At 42.2% G+C, this 20,852-nt stretch overlaps 1 protein-coding gene across 1 annotated transcript; it reads right to left on the bottom strand.

Moving 5' to 3' along the window:
- Positions 1 to 1,406: 1,406 nt before the first annotated feature.
- Positions 1,407 to 13,451, bottom strand: SAMD9L (sterile alpha motif domain containing 9 like). The gene is made up of 2 exons (XM_045006132.1): positions 13,438 to 13,451; positions 1,407 to 8,583 (listed from the first exon to the last, which is right to left on the bottom strand). The coding sequence occupies exons 1-2, from the start codon at positions 13,449 to 13,451 to the stop codon at positions 3,765 to 3,767; spliced, it is 4,833 nt and encodes a 1,610-aa protein (XP_044862067.1). The 3' UTR covers positions 1,407 to 3,764.
- Between the last annotated feature and the right edge of the window lie 7,401 nt (positions 13,452 to 20,852).

Below are 20,852 nucleotides of genomic sequence, written 5' to 3'. Positions count from 1 at the left end.
ATATCAGTATATAGCTTGTAAGTAAATTTCTAAAATGCTTTGGGGATGTTTCTCATTGAAATATATACATGACAGTTATCTGCCTGGCTTCTGGAAGCTGAACTAAATCAGGCCTAAATTTAGGCGTCAGAACCTAGTCTGAGTAGTAGGTTATGTACTTGTGGCAGGGGTGGGGAGGCTGAAGTAGCCCTCTGTGCCCAAAGTACACCCGACTGTGGTAGTTGGGGAGGAGGGGACATGGTGGGACCCAGGCTAGCCCCTTTTGGGGGCAAGGAGGAAGTGCCACCTTGCCCTGCTCTTCCCCCAGCTCCACTCCAGCCCTATTCCCAGTCCCACCTGCAGCTGGGGCTCCAGTGGCGGCCATGCTCCTAGTCCCAGTGGCAGCTCTGCTCTTGGCCGCAGCCCAGGCCTCTGCTCCTGGCTGCAGCTCCAGACCAGGCCTCGGCTCCTGGACATGACTGCGGCCCCTGCCTCCCAGCCGCAGCCTGACTCCTGACCCCGACTATGGCTCCAGCCCTGCCAGGGGTGCCAGAATGGGCGGGGGGCATAGCCCTCATCACTTTTTACCAGCCATAAGGGCAAATGATGGTGGGGAGGAGGTGGAGAGGAGCGAGCGTGGGGCAGGGTCTTGGTGAGAAGGGGCGGCGCGAGGGCAGGGTTTTGGGGGAATGGGCAGTGTGAGGGCAGGCCCATGGTTTGGGCACTGGTGCTCCCCCCCCACTTTAAGGGAGCTTCCACTGATCCTGGGCCCCACTCCTGGCCATGGTTCCCGACCACAGTTCTGAGGGCGGGAAGGGCACAGACTGGTTCCATTATGGGTAAGGGAGGGTGTGACAGAAAAAGTTTGGGGACCACTGCCCTTCTGGGAGGGAGAGGACTGGAGGATCAGTGTAGCAGCAGACTCACCATTTCAATATTCCTGATCCCTCAGACTTCTGCTTCCATGCCTGTACTTCCTCATTCCGTATTGCCATGGGAGTGACTTTCACACGGTGCAGGAGTGGGGAGCACTCTGGGCTTGATCCAAAGCCCAAATAAAGTCAAAGGAATCTGTCCTAGGGACAGATCCTCAACTTGTGTAAACTGTTGTAGCTCCACTGAAGTCAATGGAGATATGATAATTTACACCAGCTGAAGAGCTGGTTCCCATTGACTTAACTGAACTTTGGATAAGATTCCTTATGTGCTGCTCCTCAAACCCATTCCTTCCCTGGCCTAGACTGGCTCTGCTACCAGATATGGAGGTGTGGGCAGGATTTACTCCTCAGTGGAACACTTGCACATATTCATCAACCACTTAAATACTGACCTTAGCAATACACACAGTCAAAGGTATAGCGCAAAGTACACACATTAATGACATTCAAAAATAACAGTGTGGATTCCAAAATCCTGAATTTCCCTTTTTTATTAAATATCATGTTTCTGAATGCGCAAGGAAAACTTCAGGCAAATCCACATAAGATATAACAAATATTAATCTGCACAGTACATGATGTCCAGAGAGCAGCAAGTCAACTCATGAGGAATATAAATAGCCCCTAAACAAACAAAATACCAAAAAAGCTCCAGTAAGCTAGAGAGTTGCTTAAGCCCAGATCCTCAACAGTATTTAGACAGTGAATTTCCATTGATTTCAATGGGTGTACAGTGCCCATATACCTTTCAGGATCTGGGCCTTAACATTTAACATTCTTAAACAATTCACTAATGCATAAACATGTCCAGGTTTTCTTATGCATGTGGCATTTGTTAACTATATCAGATTTTTGGATACCTTTTTGGATACCTTGGTGAAAAGATTATGCTAAGCTATTATCAAAGTTTAACAAACTATTATCAGTGAATATTGATCAGACCCTTCCTTTTACTTTATCCCATAATACAAGAACAAGAGGTCACTGGATGAAATTAACAAATGAGTAAAAGGTAGTACTCCAAACAGCATACAATCAAATTGTAATATTCACCTCTATAGGAAGCTAAAGAGAAACAATCTGACTGAATTTTAAAAAGTTTTATAATTTTATAAGCATTCCAAATACTGTACCAATAAAAAGGGTTATACTATTGCAGAGTAATGTTGCAGAAGTATATTTCAAAGTAAAATTTGAAGTTATAAAAGCTATAAAACCTATGGGTAATTAATTAATCCCATCATGATTCAGGGCATAAATTGATTGCCTGCAAGGGGTCAGGAGGGATTTCCCTTCATGTACTATTTTGTACAACTGGCTAGATGTACTATAGGTTTGTTTTTTCATCATATTCTGAAGCATCAGGTATTGGTTGTTGTCCAGTAGCTGGAATAGACTTTACTCAGGTGATTAGTCATATTGAAATCCCATAGCTGGATTGGGCTTTATATGTGGTACATCCTATGTTACTGACACATCCAGAGTTTTAAAGTAACTTTGAAAGAAAATTTATGTAAATGTTTACTAACTTAATAAATTTAAAGTCTGATAATCATATTCACACAGTGTAGAAGTATAACTGTGGAGAATCCTCAGACTGAAATAACATACTGTTTTTGATATTTCAGACTAGTGCACTTTTCTTTGCGGAAAATTTATAATACAACCCTAGCATACGAAATGGCAATTTCCTGCATATGCATTCAGTTGTTTCTCCCATTGAAGACAACAGGGATCAGTGTTAAAAAGGAACAAACCACTGGAAAGAAACAAATGCCCCTAATATGTAAAAAACACCAGAGGAGGTAAACCTGTAGACCTAGAAGCATATGTGACAAGGGGTAAAATTTCTTAAGTGATTTAGGAGCTTAAATTCTGTTTTCAAACTCCTAAGTGCCTAAGTCCCTTTTGAAAATGTGACTTAGGCACTTTTGAAATTTTTAACTCAGATCAATTTTAAAAGGGCCAGAAATAGTGATGATCTTTTGTTCAGTGCCTTGTAAGTCAAAACAGAAAATACTTGCATCCTTGCTTTGTACCCTAGGCCCATCTATATTTCCAAATAGCTCAGGGGAAGAGGAACAGGAATGCTTGCTTTCTCCTGCAGTAAATATATTACAGTTATTGTTTATCTAAAATATGAGTACGTCAGAATATAGCTGTTATAGATCTATTTTGCTGTAGATCAAAAGGTTATTTTCATAGCTACCTGAAGGCCTGATCGCCCCTGCCTTGCACCTTGTATAGTCATTTACTCTTGTGCAAAGTTGGTGTAAAATGCTACCATTTGATTTGGTAGCATTTCACACCCACAACATACAAGGTAAATCACTATATAATCTAGAGGCAATGGAGAATCAGACCCTAATTGATCAATGTTCTATGTACGTTCAAAGTGTATAGGAGTATCAGCTTGATGACCTAATGTTTTTAGGAAAATAGTAAAAATAAAAAAACAGCTGGGAGTGTATATAGCAGAAGGTGATAGGGCTTTATAGCCATCGTGGCATTTTAAAAACAAACCATGCTGGGGTCATTTTGTGTGCAAAGTTCTTTCCGGGCTGAATAATATATTTCTTCATCTCAGCCATTCAAGAATCTTGCTTTGCATTAGCATGTCTGCATATCATACCACAGTGCTCATATCTGGAAAAGTAGGAGAGGCATTAGAGAGCTCTGCGCTAAATGTGAAGAGGCTGGAGGAAGAGAAGAGGGAATTGCACAGAAACCCAGATGCTGCCTTCTGAAGCTATGGAGAATAAAGAAGGGTTAAAGCTAAAAAAAATGTATGTAAAAGGCTCCATGGATGTAGAAGTGGAGCATATAATACTTTAATTATTCAAACTCTTAAATCATTTTTATGTCATATGCTATTGGACCATCCATGGAAAATCCCAGATAGAAAGACACTCTTTCTATGCTTTTGCCACTTCTGAGCCGGCCTAAGAAAGCAGGTCGCACTGGTATACTGATTTTTTCATCAATTCCATAGTCCACATAGACAAGATCATTTTCGACCTTGCCATCTAGACGAAGCAATAGATTTTGGACATCCTTTTCTTCCCATATGCATCCTTTCTGCCACAGGGAATGCAATTCATGTACTTGGAGCGCACTGAAAAACTGATCTATTTTTCCTTTGTGAACAAGCCTATTCAGACCTCTACTACTCCCAAGATAGAAATGAGCAATCGGCTGTTTGGAACGACACATTTGTTTGTATTGTCCTCTAAAAGACTTCTTCAATGATGTGACATACTTTTCCATTTGTCTGGAATCCTGATCTAATTCTTTTTGATTCTCTGGCCAGAACAGTAAAGAGGCTAAGAAATAAGGTTCTGAAAATCGATGCTCTAGACCTACTTGCTGTAGGATTTTTCTAAGCTGTGCTTTCAATTCATGAAGAGCACATATCTTTCTGGATTTAGGTTTAATACAACTGAGAACAATGTTTGCCAAAATGAAATTCTGCTTCTCCCTCAATAGGGGTCCGGGTGTGCATTTTTCAATCAAAAATGTGTATTTATTCACTATGTCTTCCACTTTGCTTACAGCTTTTTCATGACTGTTGAGATACTCCAAAAGCCCAGAAAACCTGTCTGCTTTGGAAGCCTCCAAACTTCTCCTGCAGTGATCCTCCTGCCGAGGCAAACTGAGTTTTGAGCTCATTGGATTGTCCCCCGATATCTCAGGATCCAAGTGGCAAAATATTTCTGCATATTTGTTGAAACATTCTCGAACCTTCTTACGTATTTTGAACTCCACACTTTCTTTTTCAATATTTTTTGTTTTCAGAAGGACAAAGTAGTTCTCAAAAAAGTCAAATGCCTCTTTCAAACTTGAGCGCAAATTAGATAAATAATGATGGTAATGGTCAAGTGCAAACTTATATTCTTCACTTTCAGTGTCACTAGTTGCAGTTGGGATGGCATGCTTTCCTGACAAATATTGTAGCATATCTTCTTGGGACAATGGATTTTTTTTGTTGAAAAGAGGAGTACACCCAAGAATATCTATAGTGTACAGACCAGTTTCTATCTCCCCCAGATAACCAGCTGTATTATAAGTATCATACCTCCTTTTAGACTTTTGGAGCTGAAAAGCTTCTCTTACATTGTCTGTACTTTCATTCTGTTGCTGGGATTCTTTAAAAGCCTCTGAAGCACACTTAGCAAGCTCTAGCAAACGTTTCAGGTCTTCAGCAGTTATGACCTTCCTTTTTGCATTTTCATCCACCCAATTTTTTACCTGACTTTTAAAGACTTGGCCTAAAGTATCTGATATATATGAATTGTTAGGGGCTCTCTTTTTGGCTTTTTTGGCCCACTCCAGCGCAGAGACAAAATTCTTGTCTATAATGTAGTAGTGTCTTGCTAACGCTTGGCAAATGAATGGGTTTTGGCTAAATCGAATGGCTCCTTCACGTAACACACTTTCAACTTCAGCACTACCTTCTTCCTTCTGAATTTTTTCAATTAATGGGGAAAACAAGGTGTCTGTGTCATCTCCATGTTCTTTACGTTGTCTGGTAAGTAGCATACTTTGCACATCATCTAGAAGTTTTTTTCTTCCTAAGCCAGTATCATAAAATAAATTCTGTTTTAACAATTGCAGTGTTATTGCACTTTTAGTTAACTTATAGGTTAGGTTAAATTCTTCCAGACAGCAATTAGCGATCAGTGGGTGAATGATACGCACTCCTTTGTATGTTCCATATTCTTGCACCTGACTTTGTATTAGAATATTAGAACAAATTCCCATCTTGTCTTCTAAACTTTCTTTACCCCAATATTTGCTAATTATTCCTAAGAAATCTTCAGATTGAGATACTGACACAGTGGACTCTGTAACGTAAGAGTTTAATATTGCCAGGAAGGAAATAAGTTGTCCTTGTTTGCTGTTAATGTCCAAACCTTTCAGTGTGTTCTTGACCACATTTTTTATATATTCTGGATTAAATTGCTCTTTCATAATCATAAATGAATAGAAATCTTCAGGATGCTGATGCTGCTGTTTAATTTCTTCCAGTTTCTTCTCAAAAGCCCGTTGCTCTTTGAAAGAAAGTTTACATTTTAGATTAATGCTGTCTGATTGACTGCACTTTGAGCTTTCCACAGGATTCTGGGATCTCATACAATTTATGATGATCAGTAGAGGGTTTTCATAGCTAATGCATTTTCTTGTTATAGCTGACTGAATTTCATGCTCCAGAAGGTAGACATTTTCTTGCTCTTCAAAATGATCTACAAGAAGTAATACTGGCAAGTAATCGTCTTGGTTGGTTGCGCCGTAGGTGATTAAAGTTGTCAACTGTGTTCCGATTTCTGCAAAATCAACTGTTTTATTTTTCAGAACAGCACATCTGAATTTCTTCTTTAACTCCCAGAGAACATGCATAGCTAAGGTAGTTCCACCACAGCCTGGAGAGTGGTAAAGATTGATAACTTTTGATGGTTTTTGTGTAGAGGAATGAGATGAAGATTGAATCAACTCTTCAAGTTTTTCATAACTGTCCCTTTTGATAAAGGGGGAAGAATAGTTTTCAGAAGAGAAATAAAAATTCCACCATGATACTTTGCCACCCCGGTAAAAATGCTCTTCTTGAGATTTTCTGAATTCAGAAAATTGAACTTTATCCTTCTCTATATCTGTGTCTTTGCATTCATTTTCACAAAGTATTTCCAATGCTGTCATGAAGTCTTCTTCCTTCTTTAGAAGAATAGTAGAAGAACCATTACATGGTAAAAGCCTCTGAGAAGACTGTGTCACAGATTTCAATTTAAGGATAGTGCCATTCACTGTTGGAAGGTTTAAATTAGCAACACATCTCTTAGTAAGTTCATCTGGACTAATGGATCTAGCTTGCAGAAGATCTTTCCATAGTTGGAATGTTTGTGCACCAATACAAATGCAGAGCATGTCTTCAAGCCCTTCCAGATCTTGGTAAAATGTGCAGAATGTTTCAATAAGGGGATCCCCTGGATCTTCTACTTTGGCGAGCAAAAGAAACACTACTAGAAACTTTCCTCTTTGCAGTACATCTGGGTGTGAAAGAAATGAAATCAATTTCCTGACTTCAGCAGCCCTCTTTTGTTGCCACAAACTGGGATCTAAAGGTTGATATTTTTCATCATTAAGGTCTGATCTGCCATTGCAGAAAATCCAGCTGGGCTGGTGATAGAGATTCAGATCTTCAATTATTTCAGAAAATGATTTCCCTTTCATTTGATACTGATTTGGAAAATGAAGGTTTGCACCTCGTTTTTCTCTGTATTTTTTGGCCACCCCAATATTTTCTGACTGAGAATCAAACTCCAGCACAGCAAACCATTTTACTTCCTGCAAAAAGTCTAAGTGCTGTGTTTGAGATGGATGGCACTTGTTTGTTACTAATATATACCAGTCATAATAGGAATTATCCAGCAAGTCCTTGCTACCTGTGAGTAGACTAATCAGCTTTCGACCCTCATTCTCTTTCTTCTTTCGTTTTTCTCTGTGTTCTTCCTCTGCTGCTTTTCGACGATCTGCTGCAGTCGTAATCTTGGACTTAAATGACTGGAGTTCTTTTGGATTATTAAGAATGTTTTTAGAGCTGGGTCCATCCCGTATAAATAAATATTGTTCCCAAGTTTTAGTCTTAAAATTGTAATTATTTATATGGAAAAATTTAGTTTCACATATAGAGTGGTTTGGAACTACATCTACTTCAATGACAAATGTATTTGATGGAGTGTTATTTTGCAATAATACTTCCACAAATCTAGGTTCCCTAATGCAGGCTTTTGCAACACGGACAAAACTTCGATCAAAGTACTTTTCAATTTTTTCATTAAAATAGTCAATAAATTCATCTTTACTGATTAGTTTCACTCCTATAATTTCCCCATGTGGCTTGTTGCTTACTCCAAAATGAATAGTACCATTGGTGCGGGAATTCATACATGCAGCAGCAAATCTAAAGGTTTCATTGCTAAATTTCAGCTTAATATCCTCTTCTGTTGCATTCTCTGTGTTTGTGAAGAGTTTGAACTCATGTGCTGGCTCAATGAGATTCAGTGGCCCTGTTTCAGGGACATTAAGAATATAGTGCTGTATATAACGACGACTATCATGAAACTCATCAAAAGGATATGGCAAACAGTTTTGTCCAGTTGGATGTTGATTATTTTCCAGTAATTTCTTTGATTTATCTTTTGCTTCACCTAACTTGTTTTCTGTTCTATCTGTGAGCACAGACTCTGTGCATTCAGATACTCTAAGTTCTTGTGTCTCACTGGCATCTGCTGACTTTGATTTTCCTTTATTCTTTTTGTCTTGCTTTGCACTTCCTCCATCTTCCTTCTCCATTAAATATTTTTCATCAAAAGTCTTTTCTCTACCTTCTTGTATAACTGTCTGAGCTGTGCTTTCAACTAGAAAGTTACATTTCAGTGCATTCAGAATTTGAAGAGCTGGGCCATACGTTATGCCTATAGCTGTAAGATGTTCTTTAGTAAACAGCTTCAAGGCTGAACCTGTCACATCTTGGCTAAACAAGATTTCACCATATTTCTGATCGATCTTAAGTTCTTCAGTTACCCATTTTTTTACTTGTTCTTTTGTCCAGTCATCAATATTTGGAGGCAGATTTGGTTGTTCTCTCTTCTCAAGGTTTTTAACTTTAGCCCTTGAAAGAAAAAGACAAGATATCCAAAACTGTTATCTATTGCAGTATTAGTTTTTAAAAGCTCTTTAAAATCATCTACCATCAAATTCCTTCATTAATAGTATCTGAAATATAATATAAAGAAACACTTAGTCTACATGGAGAAGATAATAATAATGCCTCGGTCTTATATAGAGTTTAAGGCACCACATATGTCAAACAGATTAGCTTCAGTATTATTGCAAAAAGAATAAAGATATTTCACTTTGCAGTCCCTTGTTTAAATTAAATTAAGGTCAATAATGAACAAAATTTGTGAGTCTCTGATAGCCATTTGGTGGCCTATATCAAATGAGTTGGAAGCTTTGGTCCCTTTGTTGGTCAACAGATATTCATACCACAAACTCCATTGCTACAATTGGATCGAATTGGTATTATGTTTGTAGTCTCAGCAGGGAAACCTCTGGTGAGGTGGTTTGGGGAGTCCTGTACTCCTCTCCCAGTGCTTAGTTCAGTGGTGTCCTACCTCTTCCGCCTGAATGCCAAATAAGAGCCCACAATCAATATTTTGAGGCAAATATTCTGCTCTGTTCCACTCCTTTTGCACCATGCAGACAGTGCAAAGGGAGCACAAAACACTCATAAGTCCCCTGCCTGGGAATCCTCCAATAAAGTCAACATCGCTATCTCCTGTTATAGTCTTGCCGCAGGTGCAGGATGTGTTTCAGAGTGGGGAAGGACTTGTCAGATGATGAGGAGAAATGGCTGAGATGTGCTGTGCTCTGTAATCCCTTGAGCATCAGAGCCAGCTGGTGCAGGTCAGATCAGCCCTAGGTCAGAGAATCAAGTAATTATAACTGAAAGTTGGGTCTCAGATTCTCTTCCTTTTCCTGGGTTGCCCTGGTTGGCTGTGTGGAGGAGAAGTCTCTTCTAGGCACAGTAAGAGCCAGTTTAACTCCTAACACCTGCTCTTCCTTGGGCTTCCACAACCCAGCAGCAAAATAGGCGATAGAGCATTCAAAGCTACACTCTCCTCCTACACAAGAGGAATTTGAAACTTCTCACTGAGGAGAAGAAATTTATTATAATTGGCTTTACTGAAGCCGGGTGGGATGATCTGCATGACTGGAATGTTAAAATCACTGGTTACAACTTGTTTAGGAAGGATAGCGTGACTCAGAGAGGCTGGGGGTGGCACTCTACATTATCGACACCATTATCTGCTTTAGAGTCATTGATAAATCAGAACATCAGGATCCTAAATGCATATGAATCAATGTACTAACAAAGCCCAAGAAGGGTGCTTCCTAGTCTTTGTTACAGACCATTGCTTCAAAATAGAGAACAGGATGACTAGTTCCTTAAGTTGCTGTCTGTAATTTGTGGAAAGAAAAAAATTGTGTTATCATGAGGGACTTCAATTTGGGATACATGATGGAGGTCTCGTTAGAGCCAGTGGCAAAACAACATTAGAATTTCTAAATATTACAGATGATTTTCTTATGCAAAATGTGCAGCACCCCACACGAAGTAACTATTTTGGACCTCATTATGACAGATATAGCTGTAATAGGGAGCTGCAATAGGGAGGGGACAGCTCCCAGCAGAACATCTCCTGGGATTGTGGAGAAGTGGTGGGCTGCATTTGGAAAGGTAGCACCTCCTATCTCCTCAGTGTAGTGACTCGGCTGATTCAAACACTCAGTTTAGAAACCACAGACTGCAGTTTGAGGGATGGGCATAATTCAATTCACAATTAAATACAAATTTTCTTCTTAACACAGTCACCCCAGAGGGACAAAATTTAGAGCTTTGAGGGGCACAGGTTGGACACCAATGCTTTAGGTAGTTTTCAGGTGTTACTGACCACATAAGGAATAGTTACAGGTGTTTATATTTTATTAAAACCCCTCTTCGCTTTACAGTTTTAAAGAAGTTATGACATTGACTTTTAATAGCATACTATATTACTCTTCATTTTTTACTATACTTTTGTATCATTGTATGAAAAGGTTTCAGTGATGCGGCCCTCAGGCCAATGTACTAGTCCTCATGTGGCCCTCGTGATGATTTGAGTTTGAGATCCCCGCTGTAGTAAGTTCCCTATCTTTGGGAAGGGGCCTGATAGAAGGCCAAAGAGCCTGGAAGGGCAGGAAGCAGACAGTCTGTTCCTGAGGTGAGCCGGAGGGAAGACCAGGAGCTGCTTGTATCCTGATCAGTAGAACTGGAGTCAGAAGGTCCATGTGGAACCTGTGTGCTTACCACAAAGGAAAATTACAGTGGCACTATGAATTCCAGTATACAAGGAACTAGAAAGTTTGCAGAGCAGGGGTATCATGTCTCACATGTAGAGACCAGATAACATGGTCACATGTAGAGACCAGTACAGCTTGGGTAAACAGCATGGTGGTGGTAAAGAAGCCATCAGGAAAATTAGGCATCTGTATAAAACCCAAGCCACTGAATCAGGCATTGAAAAGATGCCACTATCCAATGCCCACAATTGATGACATCTTGCCAGAACTCTCCAAAGCCAGAATCTTTATGGTCTGTAATGTGAAGAAAGGGTTTTGGCACATAAACCTGGATAAAGAGTCCAGCATGCTGATAGCCTTTGCAACACCCTTTGGCTGCTACAGAGGGCTATGCATGCATATCGGCCTAAACAAAACAGCAGAGGTGTTCCAGAGAAGACTCATCCAAGCGCTTGAAGAACTGCCTGGGGTGAAAATAATTGCAGATGATATCCACATTGTAGGTGAAAAGAGCAATGATACAGTAGATGAACAAGATCATAACAGAAAACTACAAACATTTTTACAGCAATGCAAGTACAAGAATGTAAAACTCAGCCCAGAAAAATTGCAACTCAATATTCAGTGACATACATTGGACATCTGCTCACATCAGAGTAACTGAAAGCAGATCCCAGCAAGATCAAGGCAGTCAGAGACATGCCAGCTTCAGTGGATGTGAAAGGGGTACAGCACTTAAAAGGAATGATAAATTATCTGTCCACATTCTCGTCACACCTGGCTGCAGTAACAGAACCCATATGGTCAGGTGGAGACCATCGCTCCTGTGAGGATCCAGCCATTAGAGAGACACTGGAAAGAGGGGACTAAAGGAGTCATGAGGAGTGCAGTGGCACAGTGACTATGCAAGAGGGACATGCAAGAGGGACAAGAGATCCAAAGGAATAGGAGACACTTATGAGCCAGCAGACACCACACCTATAGAAGGCATACAGAGCTAGAGAGATCATCACAGGATGCAGAGACAGAGAACCATTTGGAGGCCAATCCCACAAGGAGGGAGAAGACTCCACAGAGCAAGAGTTTGCTAGACTTGGAGACAGGTGATAGGGAGACAAAGAGAGGTCACTCCCAGTGTGGTCACCTGTTGAGCAGACCCAACTATCTCAAAGACTATGCAACCAGCTGAATCTGTGGTAAAGGCAAGTCTCCAACTTGGCTTTGTTCTGGCAACCTCTGGACAAAGGGATACAGGGTGAGGATCTGGGTGTCAATAATTTGTTTTTAATGTTTATATTAAGATGTCTGTAAAGTATGGAAGATGTAGCATGATCAGTAGAATTGGAGTCATAGGGCCCAGGCTTCCTGGAGGGACTGTTATTGAGGGAAACAGGCAATATGAGGAACTGGTCTGGAAGCAACACAACTGTATGGACAGAGCAGTGCACAGGATTTCATAGAATTCCACTTAACCTGCATTCAGCATCACTCTTTGCTAATGAAACACTGCTGAGGAATGATGGCCTGCCTGAACCCTTGGGAAGGTGGATAACTATGCCAGCCCTAGACTGTGTGGTGGAGTGAAATGAAGCACAGGAATCCGTGGACCAATGTGAGGACATTTCATTATAGCTGACCCTTGCCTGCAAAGGAGAAGGTGGCCAGCTGAGCTCGACTAGGGCTGAAGATTTAGTTATCTATATATTTTTGTTGGACTTGGGGCCCTGGAAGGGTTAAACTCTTGAATGTGTCTGGCCAGAGGGTCAGGCCACTCTTACAGCTGGAATAGGCTGAAAAATAGAAGGGAAACTAAGACACAGTGGCTGCTATTCCACATTCAGCCACCAGTCCTATGACATGTGACCATAATTCTCAGCCAACAAAGACTACAGATTTCGATGTTGATATTTCTTGCTTTATTCTTTAATTGGTGCTACCAAGTGCTATTATATCAAACTAGGATCCAAATTTCACTATCAAAATTTGTAAGTTTCTGCACATTCTACTTTGTCTGGAGATGAAACTGCTTTGTCTATGGCATATTGCCCTCTGTCAGATGGAAGAGATGAGCCTATGGATCAAACTCTCATGACCATTTTGTATAGTTATGTCAATTATAGACCGGATGGCTTGTACGTTCGACTGGCTACTGTAGAGAAAACAGGAGAAAAGAGAATTTGTCTTACATTTTTCTTCAATATTTTGTCTGTTATTTTTAGAAATGGGGCCTGACTTGTAAAGTTTGGATCTGAATCTACTGGAGCTGAGATTTGGGTTGGGATCGGCTCCAGTTAATTCCAATATGAAAAGGCATGACAGAGGAGAAGGTGGCAGCGCTAGAGCAGAGATTAATGCTGGGAAGATAGCTAGAAGAAATTGAAAAAGGCATAGATCACTAGTGGGAGAAGGAGACAAACAATCAGCTAATTCAAACACATTTTAAACTTTCTACAGCTTTCCAGTGTGCCTTGCTCTGTGACCAAACTGAATTTCTACATTACCCTCTCTCCTTCACTGAGTTCAGGGGAATCTTGGGCTATTTGTACTAAATTATTACTCCCTGATCGAATCATTTGCAGCTACTGCTGCTGAATCAGTGGCACCAGTCATCTTAATGTACCTTTTTTTCCCCATAATGGAATTCTTCTGAATGAAAAGTTTTCTTCTTAGTCTTTTTAAGTGAAGAAAATTCCTGCATGCTGAAAAAAAGAACAAGAGATTATCTAAGCTTCCCTAGCAGCATATTTTCTCAGGCTGCCTATCTCCACTGCTGTATAGTTACAAGTACAGGCAGGATTCTGGGACTTACTGCTACAAGGGCTGGAGAAGTGCATGGCATGCAACAGAATGAAGCCACTCTTTTGGCTCCAGTCTGGGTTTTATGGGCTTGGAGACAGATAGCAAGTATGCCATGGAGCCATTGCTTCTGCATCTCTTATCCTTTGCACAGATCCATCTGACCTGGCTCCACTCTTTTCACATTACATGAGGTGAAGGGACAAAATCAACCCCTATGTTAGTAAAGTATCTTGTAAACCTATGATGATATATAACTGATTATTAACAATACTGAAAGTATAGCACTTATTTTATAAATAGCATTCTCTAAAAACAAGTTTGCTTGTTTTTTTTTCACTCCTCAGGATTCAAGTTGCTTTATTATGGAGTTTGTTTTTATCATCACAGACATAAAAATGAAATTCTTGTAAAGGACATTCAAATGGAAAAACACACAGTGGCAGGGAGATTATTTTCAGCCTAACAAGTTAGAATCAGAGAAATGTAGGGGTGGAAGGGACCTCGAGAGGTCATCTAGTCTAGCCACCTGAACTGAGGCAGGACCAAATATACCTAGATTATCCCTGACAGGTGTTTGTCTAACATGTTCTTAAAAACCTCCAGTTATGGGCAGGGGCGGCTCTAGGATTTGTGGCGCCCCAAGCAGGACGGCACGCCGCGGGGTACGCTCTGGCGGTCGCGGGTCCCACGGCTCCGGTGGACCTCCTGCAGGCCTGTCTGCGGGAGGTCCACCGGAGCCGCCTGCCGCCCTCCCGCGGGATGCTGCCCCAAGCGCACGCTTGGCGCGCTGGGGTCTGGAGCCGGCCTTGGTTATGGGGAGTCCATATCCTCCCTTGGAAGCCTATTCCAGTGCCTAAGTATCCCTGTAGTTAGATAGCGTTTCCTAATATCTAACCTAAATCTCCCTTTCTGTGGATTAAGCCAATTACTTCTTGTGCTATCTTTGGTGGACAATGAGAACAATTGATCACCAGTCTCGTTATAACAGCCCTTAACATATTTGAAGACTGTTATCAGGTCTCCCCTCAATCTTCTTTACTCAACATTTCCAATTTTTTTTAACCTTTCCTCATAGGTCACGTTTTCTAAACCTTTTATCATTTTTTTTGCTCTCCTCTGGACTCTCTTCAGTTTGTCCGCATCTTTCTTAAAGTGGGGCCTAGAACTGGTCACAGTAGTCCAGCTGAGGCCTCAACAGTGCCAAGCAGGACATTTACCTCCAGGGTCTTACATATGACCAGGGCCAATGCAACCACTAGGCAAACTAGGTGGTCGTCCAGGGCGCCAAGTGGTTGGGGGCGCCAAAAAGCAGCGAGCCCCAGCCATGGAGGAGCTGGTGCGGCGCAGGGTGGGCAGCAGCCCTGCAAAGGCGGCAGCACCACTAGCAGGGAGCTGCCGTGCCCCCCCGCCCTTCCTGCCCAGGCTGCAGCCCGGCACCCACTCCTGCCCCCCCGCTCCTGCAGGCTGCAGCAGATGCATGCGGGCGGCAGCCCCCGTGCGCCCCCCCCGGCACTGCCCTCGCCGTGCTCTGCAACTCCTGGGCATGTGAGCCGCCGCTGCCGCCACCCAGGGCCGCCTGGGGGGGGCAAGTGGGGCAATTTGCCCCAGTCCCCCACGAGAGTTTTTTGGGGTCCCTGGAGCGGGGTCCTTCACTCGCTCCGGGGGCCCCGGAAAACTCTTGGGGGCCTGGGCCCCCAGAGCTTCTTCCCCCCTGCCGTCGAAGACCCCAGGCCCCCTGAATCCTCTGGGCGGCCCTGCCGCCACCTGGGCGCAGGGCCCTGAGCCTGCTCCTGGGAGCCACAGAGCCCAAGCGCGGCGACGGGGGAGCTGGGGAGGCGCATGGGGGCTGCCGCCCACATGCATCTGCTGCAGGAGCCCCCCGGTGGGGGCACTGGGCTGCAGCCCAGCCAGGCACCCCCCCGGTTCCCCTCTCACCGTGCTCAGGTTCTGTGGCTCCCCGGCATGTGAGCTGCCGCCACCGCCACTGCCCCTGCTGGAGGGCTCCAGCGATCTGTGGGGAACAGAGACGGCGGGCGGCATCCAAGCACGCAGCAACCTCCTCCCCGGGCTCCAACTTTCCCGACTCCCACTGCTCTCCAGCCCCTGTGCCCCCGGCCAGGCGCTTCCCCAGCGCAGCAGCAGCCGGAGCTGGGGGGGCGGGAAGTTGCTTCGGGCCCCGTGGTTCAGGGAGCCAGGAAAGTAGGGGCTGGGGAGAAGGCGGCTGCATGCTCGGATGCTACCCACCACCTCTGTCCCCCGCAGATCGCCGGAGCCCAGCGTTGGCTCCTGCCCTCGGAGCAGCAGTGGGAGGCAGTGCAGGACTAGGAGGGATGCTGCTGTGGACCGTGGCCACCAGGCAGAGTGGGGTTCCCAGGAAATGTTCCTGACCATTGCCGTCTGGCCGGCTTGGCAGGAAACCTTCGCGGCGCTGACCTGAACCTGTGAGTTGTAAATTGCAGCCCCTCAGGGTCCCCTTCCTCACATGTTGCATGGGCCAAGCCTCCACTGCTCAAAACCCCCCCTGGACTTTCTAGTTGTATTTCCCTGTATGGATTAATCTGGGATTTCTATGAGAAAACAACCTATTTAAAAAGTTACAAGATTAAATACTTGATATTTGCATTAACCTAACTTTCAGAAATATGCCCCAACTTTTTTTATTTGCAGTGTTTAAATCAAGAAAACAATTCCAGTTGCAATGATGTATCCTGCTCTTTAAACTGTTCAGAAAGCCACAGCATACAAAGAAATTAATGTACCTAACATTTTAAAAAGTAATTCAACTGATTATAAAACAGCCACAAAACTAGTAAAATCATGCCAAGACAGCTGGTTTCACACTTCCCAGATAAGGAAGTGATCAGTAAAGTAAGAAACACATATTATGCATAAGCGGAGTCAATGTCAAATAGAAAGAGAAGTTTCAGTAAATATTAGTTTAAACTTAAAGACAAACTACAATATGAAATCATATGGGAGGGGCCTATTTTATAAAGAACATTTCAAAAAAGCACTTCATCAATTGTTGGAAAGTTGTCAGGTCATTTTTAAGTAGAGATATCAAAGGTCTGCAGATCTGTTATTGAACTTATTACTATGAATGCTTGAAAAGGACGAGGGTGATGGGGTTTAGCTACAGGGACACATGATTTTTATACAATCCCTTGTGCTGTCACATTATTTAAAAGAGACAAAGTGGATGAGGTGATATCTTTTATTGGACCAACTTCTGTTAGTGAGAGGGGCAAGTTTTCGAGCTACACAGAGTTCTTCAGGTCTGAAAAAGTACTAACAGTGTCACAGCTAAACACTAGATCTAACAGATAGTTTAGCACAAGTAGCTAGCACATATTCAAGGGGACCATTCAAGGTGAAGTAGCCCATTAACTCCCTTGTAATCCCAGGACAAAAGGGGAGATTAGTGGGTTGCAAGTTGTTGTAATTAACCATAAATCCAGTATCTTTATGAAGATCGTGATTTTTAATGTCTAGCAACGTTTTGAATTCAAGCTCCCAGGCTCATCTTTTGAAAAGTGTTTTGCAGGTTTCCTTTGAGGATGAGGACTGATGGGTCAGATATCGAGTGATTTTGTGGGGGCCCAACTCATGAGTTCTGAATGTTTGAGGTTGGCAATACTGAATATTACATCATGTCACCAAAGAAATTTAAGTCAAGATTTCTCATACTTTTTCACAGGCCGCATCTTAATACAGTTATTGTTTCAAAGGCCAAATCCTCCCTCTCTGTATTAATTCTAATGAACAATGCCACATTATGCAGTATTCACTTTTGAAAGTTTATAATAAGCGATGCCCCGGGGGGATAGAACGGGGAGGGGGGCGCAAGGTGGAAGTTTTGCCTAGGGTGCAAAATATCCTTGCACCGGCCCTATGACACTCCTGTTAATACACCGCAGAATATTAGCCTTTTCTGAAACTGCATCACATTGTTGACTTGTATTCAATTTGTGATCCACTATAACCCACCCTGATCCTTTTCAGCAGTACCACTGCCTAGCCAGTTATGCACTAGTTTGTTAGTTGTGCATTTGATTTTGACAAGTGAAGCGCTTTCCACTTGTCTTTGTTTAATTTCATCTTGCTGATTTCAGACTAGTTCTCCAATTTGTCAAGATCCTTTTGAATTCTAATGCTGTTCTCCAAACTGCTTGCAACCCCTTACAGTGCTGCAGCCTATTTAGCACCGCACAGGTGCTCACGGAACCCGCCCGGGGACCGGCCAGGAGAGGGGTATGTCTCTTGGATCCATAGTGGCCTCTTACTAATTTTCCCATCTTTCCTTTTCATTGGGATACTTTGCTGTTTTGCCTGTAATATTGTCTCCTTGAAAACTCCTGAACTCCTTTTCTCCTTAGATTTTCTTCCCCTGGACCTTACCTACCTGTACTGTGAGTTTGTTAAAAGTCTGCTGTGTCCTTATTCTGCTGTTCTTTCTCCTTCCTTTCCTTAGAATCATGAATCTATCATTTCAGGATCAGTTTAGCTCAAACTGCCTTCAAACATCAGATTTGTAACCAATTCCTCCCTGTTAGAATCAAGTCTGAAATAGCTGTCACACTGTTTATTTCCTTCACCTTCTGAAATAAAATGTTGCTCCCAATACATTTCAAGAAAGTAATTTGAATGTTATCACGTCACTAACCAGAATTCACCTTTGCGATACAAGTGCAGCTTATGCACACTTAAATATAATTATTTAAAAACTAATACTGTATGTTTTATTATTTGGAAAATACGTAGTGAAAGAGATATCTGAAGCTGGATGGTTTAAGTTTCGTTTTCTAGGCTTCCTGTAATGCTGCTCAGTTTCATTTTACTAATCAGCATTAGAGGAAATTAAGCTAAAAATAATGCTAGAGTGTGAATAATTTCTTGTTGAAAGTAAAAATCTCCTGTTTTTGTAATAGCAAGTTTGCTACCTCATTACTGTAGCATAGTATCTTTCAGTTAGGAACTTCCACTGAATGATTTCATTATAATCACGTCTGCAGCTACTACTAATAGCTCTTTCAGCAGGAAAAAAGGTTTATTAGAATATCACCTTTTATCCCATTATAGCTTCTGTCTAATATTTTGACAAAATAGTTTCACCAAAAAGAAGCAAATTCAAAATAAGCCATTAGCTGGTTTAGCGTTGCATAAAGTATTTTAAGTTATATGCATCTTCTTTGCCCCTTAGAGCTAAAAACTGGTAATGCACTTACCAAGATTGTCATTCAACTTCCTTCGTATAGTAGCTGGAGAAACGTGTTTATTCTGGTAGGAAAACTTGTGGAATAGCTAAATGGTTGTTTCTTCTAATCAGCTACAAGATGAAATTATTTCAAATACAATATTTTCTTGTTGCAGTAAGGGTCTGGCACACAAGAAAGCTGGCAAGAAACTAAAACTTTATTTCCTGTTATCTACTTGCAGCACCCAATCACATGACAGGAGCTAGAATTCACTCCTCTAGAGGCTACTGGTGCATCTTCCCTTAAAAAACAAAACAAAGCAAACAAGTAAATAACTACTGTCTCTGAACCGCAGTGACTTTCTGATAACAAAGCCAGATTTTGTCTCAAAATATTTCTTTCTGAGAGGGCATGAAACAGTCAGGACTCATCTGCAGAGTAGAGCCCTGGTGCTGCTAGACTGACACACCCCACAGTGCCTGCTGTCATGGGGGCAATTGGAGCTACATGCTTGCATCCGCCATGTAGTGCTGAAGGTCTGCTGAGACAGATTAACGACAATTCAGGGAGAATGTGGACAATCACCCTAGTATAAGACAAAGTGATGATGCTTAAAAAACCCAAACACCTAAAAACACATATGATGTTCCCCTCTGGTGTAATCTGGACCAGTGATCTGCTAGGTTACTCCAATCCTGGACTCTGGGAGCCAGCCTTACCCTGCTCTGCTGTGAGAACCTCCACTCTTGGGCTGTTCTCACACAGCCTCTGGCATGTAAGCTGCTCCCAGTTACTTGCAACTGAATGACACTAGCCAATATCTCTGGTCCCAGACACAACCCTAGTTGTCTCTGTCTTGCAATGTCCAGTTATGCCCGCTGGACGCTGCAAGCTTATATGAGTTTGTTATCCTAAGGGGAGCCTCTGACACTCTTCAAACCAATCACACTGCTTCAGGTAGAATAAACAAACACAGTTATTAACTATTAAAAATAGATTTTAAGTGATTATAAGTCAAAGCATAACAAGTCAGCTTTGGTCAAATGGAATAAAACCAAAACACATTCTAAGCTGCTTTTAACACTTTCAATGCCCTTACAAACTTAGATGCTTCTTACAACTGGCTGGCTGATTGCCCTTCAGCCAGGCTCTCCCCTTTGATCAGTGCTTCAGTCACTGGGTGGTGGTGTCTGTAGATGTAGGTGGAATAGAGAGGAAGAGCATGGCAAACATCTCTCCCTCTTATCATGTCCTTTCTTCTCTCTTGGCTTTGCTTCCCACCCTTCAAAGTCATAAGAACATAAGAATGGCCATACTGGGTCAGACCAAAAGTCCATCCAGTCCAGTATCCTGTCTGACAACAGTGGCCAATGCCAGGTGCCCCAGAGGGAGTGAACCTAACAGGTAATGATCAAGTGATCTCTCTTCTGCCATCCATCTCCACCCTCTGACAAACAGAGGCTAGGGACACCATTCCTTACCCATCCTGGCTAATAGCCATTAATGGACTTAACCTCCATGAATTTATCCAGTTCTCTTTTAAATCCTGTTATATTCCTAGCCTTCACAACCTACTCAGGTAAGGAGTTCCACAAGTTGACTGTGCGTTGTGTGAAGACGACCTTCCTTTTATTTGTTTTAAACCTGCTGCCTATTAATTTCATTTGGTGTCCACTAGCTCTTGTATTATGGGAATAAGTAAATAACTTTTCCTTATCTACTTTCTCCAAATCACTCATGATTTTATATACCTCTATCATATCCCCCCTTGGCCTCTTTTCCAAGCTGAAAAGTCCTAGCTTCTTTAATCTCTCCTCAAATGGGACCCGTTCCAAAGCCCTAATCATTTTAGTTCCTCTTCTCTGAAACTTTTCTAGTGCCAGTATATCTTTTTTGAGATGAGGAGACCACATCTGTATGCAGTATTCAAGATGTGAGCATACCATGGATTTTTATAGGGGCAATAATATATTCTCAGTCTTATTCTCTATCCCCTTTTTAATGATTCCTAACATCCTGTTTGCTTTTTTGACCGCCTCTG

The sequence above is a fragment of the Mauremys mutica genome, chromosome 2, assembly GCF_020497125.1.
Source record: "Mauremys mutica isolate MM-2020 ecotype Southern chromosome 2, ASM2049712v1, whole genome shotgun sequence".
In the NCBI taxonomy this organism is placed as follows: Eukaryota; Metazoa; Chordata; order Testudines; family Geoemydidae; genus Mauremys; species Mauremys mutica.
Note: the sequence above shows the minus strand (reverse complement) of the source record. Positions and strands in the feature narration are given on the sequence as shown.